This window comes from Aristolochia californica, unplaced genomic scaffold (assembly GCF_029961685.1).
Source record: "Aristolochia californica isolate CCGP_79_NKW_82.1479 unplaced genomic scaffold, dmAriCali1.0.hap1 SCAF_8, whole genome shotgun sequence".
Lineage (NCBI taxonomy): Eukaryota > Viridiplantae > Streptophyta > Magnoliopsida > Piperales > Aristolochiaceae > Aristolochia > Aristolochia californica.
In genome coordinates this window covers 41,156,448-41,169,284 of record NW_027182279.1, presented here as the reverse complement: position 1 = coordinate 41,169,284, position 12,837 = coordinate 41,156,448, and the positions used below count along the sequence as shown (strand labels likewise).

Sequence of the window (12,837 nt, the reverse complement as noted above, 5' to 3'; positions counted from 1 at the left end):
CAAGTTTGTTTCTCTATCGGGCGTCTCTTCGAGAAAATTGGGGTTTGATCGCGCACATGGCGGGCCCCTGTAGGAATCCGGTTATGGTCACCTGGGATCCTCCCACTTACGATTGCACCAAACTCAATTTTGACGGCAATGCTTTAGGCTGTCCTGGGCCGGCTGGAGCTGGTGGTGTTTTTTAGAGACAGCAGTGGAGACCCTATTCTATCATATGTAGGGCCGGTGGGTATTGCTGATTCAAATACTGCTGAAGTGGGTGCTCTTCTATTTGACCTCCAAATCTTTAAAGAGTAGCTTCATGGCAAGCTGATTATCGAAGGCGACTCAAAGACTGTCATCAGCTGGTGCTCAAAAGATAGCTCTCCTCCTTGGCACCATTGGCCAATCACTCATTGTACTGCTGACAATTCATTGTAATTGGAACCTCGTTCCTAGAACAGCCAATTCTTTGGCTGATAAATTGACTAAATTCGGAACCTCCCAACAATCTCTCATTGTTTGGGAAGGCTTCCATTCTTGTAATTTGCTTGTTTGAGCTCTCATAATAAAATTCAGCATCATTTAAAAAAAATAAAAAAAGGACGGTCATCCACTTCAATTACCAATTATCAAAAATTCTTAGCGGTGCGACGCTGAGGGGTGACGGTGCGAACGCGGGTATCCGAGACGGGGACCACCCACCCCTTGAGAATCTTCGACAAATTGTCGGTGACCCAAGGACGATGAAGGACAGATCCACTATTCCGACTATCATTTCTCATATTTCTGCCGGTGGCAAGGTAACGGTGATGAACAAGATGATTGCAAAACCCTTTTCAGATCTATCATTTGGATATTCCCTTTCTTCTGACGAGACTTGACGGATCGTAGAGCTTGGCCCCTTTGCAATCAACCCGAGGAAGACGATGACCAGTTGTATTTGCTCGAGTAGCTCTTTTTTTTTTTTTTTTTTTGAGGGAAAGGTCTGAATTTAATTCAAAAGAAGGGGAAGAAGATATAACCTGGCACGGTGGCCCATCCTCAACCACGAGGTATTGGAGGGAAGAACCCCATTTTAGCATGAAAGTCTGCCAAATGATTGACTGTTCTGGGCGTGTGAGCCCATAAACAATTTAAATGAGCAGTTATATTACAAATTTCAAAATAGAGATTGCACTAGAGGAGCAGTTATACAATCTCATAGAAGCCTAGGGTTTGTGGCAGCGTGTAATATTGCAATAGATTCTTCTCCTCTTCTCTGGCTACATTGGGCATTGTGACTCAACTGAGGCAGAAATGCGAGCTCTATTAACTGACCTCAAGCTCTTTGTCAAAAGGTTCCTATCCCCATTCTTAGTGGAAGGTGACTCAACAAATGTCTTAGCTTAGGCTACAAAGAAGTCTCTAGCCACTTGGAGACTAGGCTACTTCTTTGATGAAATATCAGACATTACTGCCTCTCAAACCGTAACATTCAAGCACATCCTTCATGAAGCAAACAGTTTACCTGATCAGCTAGGCTAGGAAGGAGTCTCTTGAGTGCTCCTTGCAATGGGAATCTCCCTGCTTTTATAAAATGGGAATCATTTCACCTTGTATTCTGTGTTCTAGTTGATTTTTCTCATTGATAATTTTTTTTAAAGGGCGTATTTCTCATGATAAATGTTATCACCATTTGTCAAAAAAATCTAATTGTCTTTCACTTTTACAGGATATAATTGAGTTCTGCAAAGACACAGGGTTGCAGTCCAGTACTGCTGCTACAAGGAATGCAACAATCAAACTTTTTGGAGTTTTACATAAGTTTGTTGGACCAGGTATTTTTTAAGAATGCTATTGAAATTGTGGATACTCTTTAGACGCCTTCCTAACGTGTCTTTTTTTCTCAGATGTTAAAGGATTTCTTTCAGATGTGAAACCTGCACTTCTTAGTGCTCTAGATGCTGAATATGAGAAAAATCCATTTGAGGTATATCAGTTCTGTGTTGTCATATTAATTATATTTTGCTAATTACCCAACACTTGCCTTTTTTAGTGTCATTTCACTTTGCAATTCGTGTTGATCATTGAGTTAAAATATTCTCAGGGTGCTGCTGCCCCAAAAAGAACTGTCAAGGAAACAGACAACACATTATCTACTTCAGCCACTGGATTTGATGGCCTGCCACGTGAAGATATTAGTGGGAAGATCACACCTACTCTGCTCAAGAACCTTGGAAGTCCAGACTGGAAGGTTGTGGTCAATATCTTTTTGTTTGAGCTTTATGTTTAGGGTAGTATTTGTGTTTTTGTGACTTAATTTTGAATGTTTTTGTAATCTTCCAGGTCAGGTTAGAGTCAATAGAGTCGGTCAATAAAATTTTGGAAGAAGCTAACAAGCGGATTCAGGCCACTGGCACTGGTATGACATGTGTCAAAATTTGTTCTAGATTTAATGGCGATATGGCATGTTTCTGATAAGGACGTTAGAGTTTTTATACTGTGATCTCGTCGGGCATTAGACAAAATTTTTATTGACTGCCAGGTGAACTATTTGGATCTCTGAGAGGCCGTCTGTATGACAGCAACAAGAATTTAGTGATGGCAACTCTGACCACCATTGGCGGAATTGCGACTGCTATGGGTCCAGCTGTTGACAAGTCAAGCAAGGTTATTGAAAAGCATTTGATAGTTGTGTCCGAATGAATTTTCCAACTTTTATATGTTATGAATTTGTCTTTAACTATTTATTACTATATGCAATTAATTATGTATGGAAATTGGAAACTTCTCTAAAGTGTTTTTTTTTTCTTTTTTTTTTTTAAGAATGAGGAGCAACTCATTGAGAGAAAAGGAGATATACATTTACTAACAAACGACTAGCTATTCAAGGAAATCTAGCTAAAAGAAAACAAAACAGAAAATAACTACTCTAAGATGGAAGTTTTTTTTTTATTGTGGCAAGTCTTGGAGTAACTTGGATGCAATGTAATGAAACTTCATTGTTTCTCTTTCCTGTCTGACAATGCTCCCTCTTGGTGTGAGAGAAATTGGCTGTAGTATTGGGTTCCCAGAAACTATAGATAGAGTTGTTCTTGTATCTTTTTATGCTTATATGATATGTTGCAGGGTATTCTGCTGGATATTTTGAAATGTCTTGGTGACAACAAAAAACATATGAGGGAATCTACTCTAAGTGCTTTAGACGCTTGGGTTGCTGCTGTCCAACTTGATAAGATGGTATCCAGCTGATGTCTTTTAAAGTTTTTGCAACATTCACACATGATTACATATGTTTTCTTGGAGCTTAGTCTTCTGCTTCTTGGCTTTTAGGTCCAATACATTACAGCAGCTTTGGTTGATACTAAGCTTGGCACCGAGGGGCGGAAGGACCTTTTTGATTGGTTGTCAAAACATCTTTCTCATATAACGGACTCCTCTGAGGCTTTGCATCTATTGAAACCAGCTGCTTCTGCTCTTGCGGTATCTTTTATAATAGCTGGGTTCTGTTGTCAAATTTCTCGAAATGAGATTAAAAGGGAAAGCCTTCAGATTCTTTAGAAGTTAACTTGTATTTGGTCTACCGGGTGTCACTTTATGTTAGGATAAATCATCAGAGGTTCGAAAGGCAGCAGAAGCTTCACTAGCAGAAATTTTGAGAGTTTGTGGGCAAGAAGCTGTAAGTGTTCTAATGCTCTCAGAGTGTTCTTTTTCTCTTCTGTGTTGAAATCTGACTCGCTTTGATATATTATCTGTTAACTGGTCTTGCTTTTTCAGGTTACTAGAAGCTTAAAGGAGTTACATGGACCCACTTTAGCTCTAGTTTTGGAACGATTGAAACCTTCTTTGACTGCATTCCCTGGTATATTCTCCCACATATTGACTCTCTATTGAATTCTTGCCTGATGGTAGTTTGATATTTACGGTTCTTTCATCAATTTAGAAGCATTTGATCCTCAAAGGCCTGCATCTACTGGAATGGCATCTAAAACTGGAACAAAGGTTGGAAAAATTGCTCCTGCTGAGCGCGTTTCAAAACATGGTGGAAAAGCAGGACAGGTAGTTTGTTATCTTGTTTAGAACTTTTCTTTGCTGACAAAATAAATGCTAATTTTTTTTTTTTTTTTTTTTTGGTCTTGTTTTCTTTCTGAATAGAGAACTACCATTACAAAATTGTCTAGGCAAGGCATGTTTTTGGAAGATCTTGCAGTCCAATCACAGGCTCTATTCAACATTAAGGACTCCAATAAGGTATCTCTGGGTTGAAACAGTATTCTGCTGTATCCATTTGTCTTTTCTTTGCAATGAAATTTTGTTTCTTCAACAGAAAGGGCACATTATAGCTGAGATATTTTATTTTTGCAGGAGGACAGGGAGAGATTGATTGTTAGGAGATATAAGTTTGAGGAGCTGCGGTTTGAGCAGATCCAAGATCTTGAGGTTTGCTGAATTTGTGTTTGGAAGACAATTTCATGTTGAAAGTAAAAAAATGGAGGGTTTTATGCCTAAAATTTACATGTGTAGATTTCTGTTTGGTAGTGTTATTATAATCAACTTGAAAGACTAAGAAGGATTGTTTTCGAAAGTAGAACTCCAAAATGTTTTCTGCTGTTGGAAAAACATGTCATGTAACAGGAAGAATTATCCCTTATTAGAATATTTGGCACTCTCTCTAGCACCTTATGAAATGTTAACATCTCCAAAATGGAAGCCTAATGTGTCTGACATAGGCTGACTCATTGTATCAGGGTTGGTATTTGTTCCCAAGAACATCTACTAACTTTCTATGTGGATTGGCTTTGGCTGACTTCAAAATGATTTTGACTTATGCTCTTCTGACTCAAAGGGCTCTGTCTTTGGCCAAGGACTAAGATCGAAAAAAAATCTTGGCAGAAAAAAAATTACTAGCATTAGTATAGAAAAATAGAGTTTTAATTGGTGTTTTTAGCAACCTTTTTCTCTAAATTTGTTTCTCAGTAGATTTTGGAAGTCTTATCTTCTTAAAAAATCAAAAACATATATTTCCTGTCTAATAGTTCACTGGATTGCATTCATTTAGTGTTCCTGTTTCTTTTTGCAGTTTGAACTCTTCAACATTTCATGTTAACATTGTTTTTTGTTTGAATTGAGTGTAGAATGATCTTATTAAATATTTCAGAGAAGACCTTCATAGGCGTCTTCTTAGCACTGATTTCAAGAAGCAAGTTGAGGGGCTTGATTTGTTGCAAAAGGTTGGATGTGCTTATCTCCCTAAATTCTCTCTTTTAGACTATTCTCTTTAAGGGAAGAGGCTGGACTCATGTCCAGAAACTTTTGCCACACCCAGCTTTTTCTTCTTGAGAAAAGTTACTTTATTTACAAGAATGTGTTTTGGTTTTTTTGCGTTCAGGAGAGAAAAAAATATGACTATAAGAATAAAAAAAAGCTGGTAAGAAGGCCATATCATTCAAACAAATAAAAAGTACGAAAGCTTACAAAATATATATGTGAAGGAGCAATAGAAAAACAAGTAAAACATATCAACCTGGGTCAAAAGGATAAGTGTCACTTTGCACAAGCGTGGTCAAATTGACACTTAACTGGGTAAAAACATCTGCCATACCATTCCCACACTGAGCAATGTGAAACCATGAAAGCCGAAGGGCATCACAAAGAGCTGAAACTTCATCATAAAGATTCGAAAACCTCCAAGGAGCTGTTGTGGAAGAGAACTAACCAACAACTACCTGTAAAACCTCTTAAATAACCAAAGGAGAATCAAAAGACTGCACATAGATCTTCAGACTAGACGGTAAAGCACGAACCTCAGCTTCTGTGGAATTACAGATTCCAAAGGGTGCATAAAATACTCGAACAACCTGTTCTCAGGAGTCATAGAATACTCCCCACCTCCTTTAGGACCAGGATTACCATTGGAGTTGCCATCAAATTTTAATTGGAACCAGCCTTTGAGAGGAGCCTCCCAAGAGACAAATTTGCACCTATTGGATGAACATAAGAAGCCACATCTCCCCAATGAGAGCGAATGACTGTAGAGAGATATTCAGTCCTTTGCATAGTAAGGAGTTTGTTATACAGGTCATAAATTCTAGATAAGTTACCATCTTGAGAGAACCTTTTCTCCAAGGCATGGGCAGAAGATCTTCAAGGATAGCTTCTATGGCTATCTGATCATGGAAGGTTACTTTTTGGCTGTCATTACTAGGTGCTCTAGCAAGAAAACTCCCTCTTGGCGTTTGTGGAACATTTTCTTTGAGATGTAGGATCTTAGCACTTTCGTTGTTTCTTAGTCCCATGTAAATAGGTTTGTCAATTCTTTGGTGGACTCTCTTGCTAAAAGGGGAGTCACCCTCCAATACCTTGTTTTAAGGGGAACCCTCCTCTTGTTCTTTGTTTTTGTGCTGTTTGTTAATAAATTGTACTCTTTACCAAAAAAACGAAAGAAGGCTGTCCAAATCCTCGTTTTTCTTTTAAAAAAGGCATATTGTCTTGAAGCCAAAAGGCAAAACTACACAATAGAGGAGGAGGTCTCCCTTACGATGAGGGATTGGAGGGAGATTCCTTCTTGGGTGAGGGACTTAGTCAGACAATTTGCTGACCTCAGAACATGAGACCAAATGATTACATTATCAGCTAGGTCAAGATTTTTATGAAAAAGATGCCACAATTTCCAACGGGGACGCTTCTTCTTGCTACAATTAATGGTCATGAACGAATCCCCTTCCACAAACAACTAACCCTTTTTATTTTTATTTTTGAATTGATGAGCTTTAATTATTAAAAGCACAAACAATTAAAGGTGCATTCCAAATACAATAAGAGATTGCAAAGAGGCACTATTTTTGACAGGAGAATCAGCCACAAAGTTGGCTGATCTCGGGACATGAGTCTAAGTACAATAGAGAAGGGATGAAATATCCATAATGCAAGAGGTAGACCAATGACGCCAAGGGGAGGAGCACCAACTAATCACCAAACAATTGACCCATGAACTTTGCTTTTGAAGATCTGAGCAAAAGTGGAGTCAACAAATCCAATAGGGCCCAAGAAGGAGAGAAAGAAAGACTTCACTACTAGAAGCTCAAAAAACACCTCCATATCCTGCTGGCCTTGGGTTTTCAAGAGAGATCCCATCAAAGTTTAGGTTGATATAGTCCAATGTTGTGTGTGTGTTTCTGTGCTTTTGGGGAAGAGGTGGGGGTGTTCCAGTACTTAGGGATAGAAAACCTTGCAATCATTTCCTAGATTTGTCTCATGTATTCAGCAAAAATTGCTTGAAGTACAACTAAAGATATAATGTTGTTGATAATTCGATGGTAGAGGGGTGAGGGCTGAGAAGAGCAGCTGTAAAAATGACTTTGGTTATGCTCAAGCCATATCCTCCAAGGAATAAAAGTATTGCAACCTTTATCGGCATTCTGCCAAGCTTAGGCAAGGGAAGACCCATAAGTTGGTCAATCAAAATAGAGAAAGAGGCGGGAGCACAAAAGCTGATACCAAAGGACCAGCAGATGATCAATGGATTCACCACAAAGGCAGCATTTTGGGTCAGCAATAGGGGTACTTTTTCTGTGCAGATTGTCAAAGGTGAGAATTTTGCCTCTTAAGACACTCCAAATGAAGAATTTAGCTTTTGGAGGGGCAAGGAGCTTCCAGGCCAAATTTGTGTTTCCAGCTATCAAGTTTTGATCATTGGATAGGGGCCTACAGCAGGATGCAACAGAATAATCCCCATCATCCTCGTGGGTCCAAATAAGGCACTCCTTTGTATCTCGCTTAAGAAAGAGGGCTTTCATTCCAACAAAATAGCTGCTTTGCTGTCAATGAGACACCTTCCGAAGTCAAGATTCTCAACAACCAGGAAATCAAGATGATTTGCAAGCCAGAAAAGACTAGAGTACGCAGTTTTAAGGGGCTCTTCTCCAAGCTATTGGTCATACCAGAATCTAACAGTGGTTCCATTACAAACAATGATACTAAAAGCTGAGCTGACTTTTGGAAAAAGATGAGTCAGTGCATGCCAGAGAGGGAAAAGTTTGGAAATGGTTGCCTCCCTTGTCTACCACCTATCATCATTTCTAGCTTTAGCAACAACTAACGGTTTCCAAATTGCTTTTATCTTCATAATGATTTTCCAACACCATTTGGGGAGGTGTACCTGATTCATAGTTTGAATTGGTTTGATACCCAACCCACCCTGCTTTTGTGTTCACAAACCTCATTTCATGTCACGAGATGTTGCTTGAATCCATTTTCCAACCCTCGCCACCAGAAAGTTGTCATCAACTTTTCAATTCTTTGAGCAATGTTAATAGAATAGGGTAAGAAAGATAGGAATGGAATGCCACTGGTACAAGAGTTGATGAATGTGAGCCTCTTAGTCTTAGACAGAAGTCTTCTTTCTAAGTTGATAACAAGGAAGTCATCCTTTCAAGGACAAGGTTCCACATGGTCTTATCTAAGTGTGGTAGTAAACATAGGATGTCCCAAGTAGGAAGTAGGTAACACACAACCTGGACAGCTACTGCCTTAGAGTATGTTTCTGATTTGCAAAGGTTGATCCCATATATGGTTGATTTATGCCAATTCATCTTCTGACCAGATGCGATAAAAGACTGCCTTAAGAGTCAAAGTCTGCTCAAGGTTTACTTCAATGACTATAATTGTGTCATCAATGAACTATAGAATGGGGATGACACGTAAGTGGTTCTCCAAGGTGGGCTACAACCAGTTGATCTCTCAAGCAACCAGAAAGACTTTCTCCAATCAGTTTGAAAGCGGAGATTGGATCTCCTTAATAGATACCACTGGTCTGCTTAAAATAGGGAATTAGTTGCTGAAGAGACACAACTCATGGTCCATCCTTTGCAGCGTTGGCCGAACCCCATGAGGTCTATCATGTCATAAAGATACTGTCAACAGACATTGTCAAAAGCCTTTTTGAAGTCTAACTTGACATTAAGTTTTTCTCTAGTGCTTTTTTTAAAGGAAGCAATAATTTCATGGATTGTGAAGCAAGAAAGGATACTTCTCCCCTATATAAATTTTGGAAAAGTCAAGTTTTCTCATCAATTTAGTTTCGTGATCAATGTTCACCAATTTTCCAAAGTCCTGGGCATAAATTTTGAAGGTTTCCTCATGCCAGATTTTTGTGGGAAAGGTCAAAGATATTTATCCACTAGGAGAACGAACCAGATGGAGTAGTTCCACTCCATGGTTCAATTGATAGTACAGGATCAGCTGGGGGTGGCCAATCTGGAGACTGGATGCATCAACAGCCAATTGGCAGGCAAGCCGGACCAGGCACTCTTTTGGACAGATAAACGAGATGGCTGGTAAATAGTTGAGTTGCTGGACAATGGAAAGCCATTCAACAATTTCATTGGCAAAGTCATGATCCTAGTGTGCATTGACAACAATGCAATAGGAGAGCTTAATCCCTTCTTGATGCCAGAATGTGGGCCTATATGTGAAGTGTTGGAAGTGGTTTCATGTTGGGAAGGTTTTTTAACAGGGATGGACAAGGAGGGTGGCTGTCTGTACTCGACGGAGTCTTGGTGGTTCAAATGGGTTTGGGTTTTGCTAGGATCGATAGGAAGTTGTGGCAGGCATCAACATGGAGGTTTCAATAAAATTCACTACTAGATGCACAAAAATAGATCCTTGCCGGGATTTGCTTCCCACGATAGTAAATTATTGCATTCAAGGCTGCTGGTTCTGTGAAAGGCAGTGAAGTTGACATGAGTATCCTTCACCCATAGATCATGACTGGGTTGACAGTTCTCTTCAGTTGACAATGGAGTTGGTGGGGGCAGAGATTGAGATGGATCAAGGATGTTTTGGACTCTGATAGACCCCAAATTAGTATTACCTACTCTAGAAGGAGTAAACAAAAGAATAATTAGAGGGTGATTAATGGGTCAGGGGCATTTTCGGAATTTAATAATGTTAAGTGTTTTCAGGAGGAATTTAGGGGGGAAAGGAAGGGAGAGGAGGGTCGTGTCGTTTTGTCTTCAGAGCGTGGCTCAAGGAGAGTATTGGTTTCTCGAATACCAGGGTTATCGGCTACGATTTTCCGACGAGTTCTCCATTTATTTCGACAGTGGAGTTTCCGTTTTCTGGCGTTGGTTGTATGTGCAAAGGACTGGGATTCATCGGAGGTATTTCTGTTCGGGTTCGGCGATAACCGCAGGGAAGGAAAGGTTCGTCTTCTTTCTATCGTTTGTTTTGGCTTGAAAATCTTTATTCCTGTGTTGGGGTATATCAGACTCTATTCTGGTGGGGATCTTGAATCCAACGTCACCCTTAATGATGCAGTTGTCAATCTTGAGTGTAGATTGTCCATACCTGAAAAGGTTGATCTGGAGCGTCTGTTCTCAACCTTACCGGCCTTTCTTGCTTTCCTGCTTATAATAGTTTGCCATCTTCCCAAATCGTCACCTCATGGAGTCGCTGTCGAGGCCCGTCTTCGTGTTCCTACACCACTTGCTCTCATAGAACTTTGATTCTTCTCTCATCCTCTTGCAGTCTCTCGAGATTGCTCGTTTGCTCACCGGCTCTCGTCGCTCACATCAGGGACTACTACCATACAAATTGTTCAAATCCCCCTTGCAGTTTTATTGTATATTACCTGCCAAATAAGCTAGGAATCCATAATATTCAATAACCACGAGATGACAGTATAATTATCTGTCTCCAACTTTTCATTCATTAGATTGCGAGGCTTTTTTATAAGAGATTTCAATGTTTTTATTGGATCCAAGGAAGATCTGGGCAGCATGGACCACATGTCAGTTTCTCGTGTTCATTTTACTGATGTAATCTGGGTTGTAGAACTTTCCTTTTCATCAGCCTTTCTGGTTTATCATTCTTTCATCCGTAATTTTTAACTACACAATCACTAATTACACTAGAACTTCTGAATAAGACCAATGCAGTAGCTAACAACAACACAGGCTATATAACAGCCTTGATTTAACAGAAGCAGTAGCATTCAAAGGCTATCAATGTCTGTGCAAATATAGTCCAGTACTAAAGGGGTTCTTGGACAGGCACTTGGGAGGCCTTTATAAAATTGCTGCATAGACAGTTACAGGCAGTAGGAACCCTCTCAAAGTCCTACAAACCTCACAAGGTGGCCAGGCAAGTATAGATGATCATTCAGGGAGATAAACAGTTAATCCATTATACGAGGGTAATGGAACAGAAGAGAGAGGATTTTAGGGCTGCTGTGGAATGTTAGAAACCTATTCTTTGCTGTAGTAGACAAGCTAGAAAGAAGAAAAGGAAGGAATAAGAGGAGCTTTGATACCCTCAAAAGTTGGAGCAAGATGAGAAATCCGAGGTGCATCAACTAAAAGGAGAGCAATTAGGCTGTGATTCTTCATTAATTGAATCAGGTAGGGCACTCCCTAAGTTGGCTTAAATACATGTTACAAAATAGACAAGGATAGAATTGCGCTTAGAATTACAAAGTCAACTGAGTCGCTTTCACATGTGACAAATATACCCTTAAGTTGAAAAACTGAATAAAAGAGGGAACATCATGAAAAATTGCACAAATGCCACCTTGAACTATAATATCTCTACAAAGGTCACGTATTATTACATTTTACAGCAATGCCATTAACACCATTTTATCATGAAAGTTATAAAATAAGAAATAGATCCAAAATGAACATCAATTATGAATGTATGTGGTTAGTAATAAATATAGAATAAGAAGAATTAAGTTTTAAATCATTGAGGTCAATTTAGAAACTGGGTGCACCTAGCACAGGACTTGGATCTATGTTCCTTTTTCGTGACATATTTTTTTTTCTTTTGTTCAGTCTCTGCCTTCAAGTGCAAAGGAGATAATTGAGCTCATTGATATATTTTTGAGGTGGTTCGTTTTACGGTTCTGCGAGTCCAACACTACATGCTTGTTGAAGGTGCAAACTCTTTCTACTGTAGGTTCTCAGTTGTGTTTGAAACTGTGTTGTAATTTCTGTGCTCCTTGTAGGTTTTGGAGTTTCTGCCACAGCTTATTGAGACATTCAAGGATGAAGGTTATGCTCTTACAGAGTCGGAAGCCGCCATATTTCTTCCGTGCTGGATAGAGAAGGTTCTTTGATTCTTATTGTTTTAGCATTTCTTTTTGTGTTTTTATGCCCCCTTGTAACTTTTCTTTGTTCTGCTTTCATTCTATCATTTTCTTTTCTGCTGTTAGACAACTATTTAGTTGGATACAGAAAGTGACAGAGAATTGTAGAAAGAAGGAAAATGAGCTGGAAAGAGCAATGATATGCTATTTCATTTAGTAAACTGTTTAGTTAAATAAAAAAGTGACACCGCATAGGAGAAAGATGGAAAATGAGCCACTTACAAGCTGGAAATAGTAAATGCGTTTCATTTGTGCTATAATGAAGGTCAGATGTGCTCCTTTGTGGTGTTTTTGACATTATCAGATGTATCATATCTCCTGAAACCCAGGTCCGGGACTTTTATGGGACCATTGCACTGCTCTGCTGTGCCTACATCATACTTCAGTATCTGACAGGGTGCTGGCTCAAGGACATTCATCATGGTCAATTTTACACAATTACTAGTTCTACTGCTCTATTTGCTATAGAGGTGAACCCATAGAGTCTCTCTCATGTAATTAAACTGTAAAATTGACATTAGGAAATGGAACTGAGCAAAGAGAGAAAGCAACAGCACCCTCGAGGTTTGTGTCAAATAGAAAATAAGGCTTCTAGTTGACCCCGTCTCTCAATATTTGATTTATTTAATCATATTTACAGGTGTGGACAAGTAATCCCTTCACTTTAGCCTCTTATGATGAGACCATTATACTCTTATTTTTATAACCATAACCATTGACCACTTAAGTAA

The 12,837-nt window shown here is 39.3% G+C and overlaps 1 protein-coding gene across 3 annotated transcripts in view; it reads left to right on the top strand.

Moving 5' to 3' along the window:
• Positions 1 to 12,837, top strand: part of LOC137939190 (protein MOR1-like) — a 54,803-nt gene that overhangs the window by 31,709 nt on the left and 10,257 nt on the right. For 2 of the 3 annotated variants that reach the window (XM_068784407.1, XM_068784405.1), the window contains exons 23-37: positions 1,694 to 1,799; positions 1,872 to 1,951; positions 2,069 to 2,215; positions 2,308 to 2,383; positions 2,507 to 2,631; positions 3,091 to 3,201; positions 3,295 to 3,444; positions 3,566 to 3,640; positions 3,739 to 3,823; positions 3,905 to 4,020; positions 4,117 to 4,212; positions 4,327 to 4,401; positions 5,097 to 5,192; positions 11,793 to 11,894; positions 11,966 to 12,067. In XM_068784407.1, coding sequence (XP_068640508.1) covers positions 1,694 to 1,799; positions 1,872 to 1,951; positions 2,069 to 2,215; positions 2,308 to 2,383; positions 2,507 to 2,631; positions 3,091 to 3,201; positions 3,295 to 3,444; positions 3,566 to 3,640; positions 3,739 to 3,823; positions 3,905 to 4,020; positions 4,117 to 4,212; positions 4,327 to 4,401; positions 5,097 to 5,192; positions 11,793 to 11,894; positions 11,966 to 12,067 — 1,542 coding nt within the window. The remainder of the gene's footprint in view (positions 1 to 1,693; positions 1,800 to 1,871; positions 1,952 to 2,068; positions 2,216 to 2,307; positions 2,384 to 2,506; positions 2,632 to 3,090; positions 3,202 to 3,294; positions 3,445 to 3,565; positions 3,641 to 3,738; positions 3,824 to 3,904; positions 4,021 to 4,116; positions 4,213 to 4,326; positions 4,402 to 5,096; positions 5,193 to 11,792; positions 11,895 to 11,965; positions 12,068 to 12,837) is intronic. The other variant, XM_068784406.1, reaches the window with a different exon arrangement.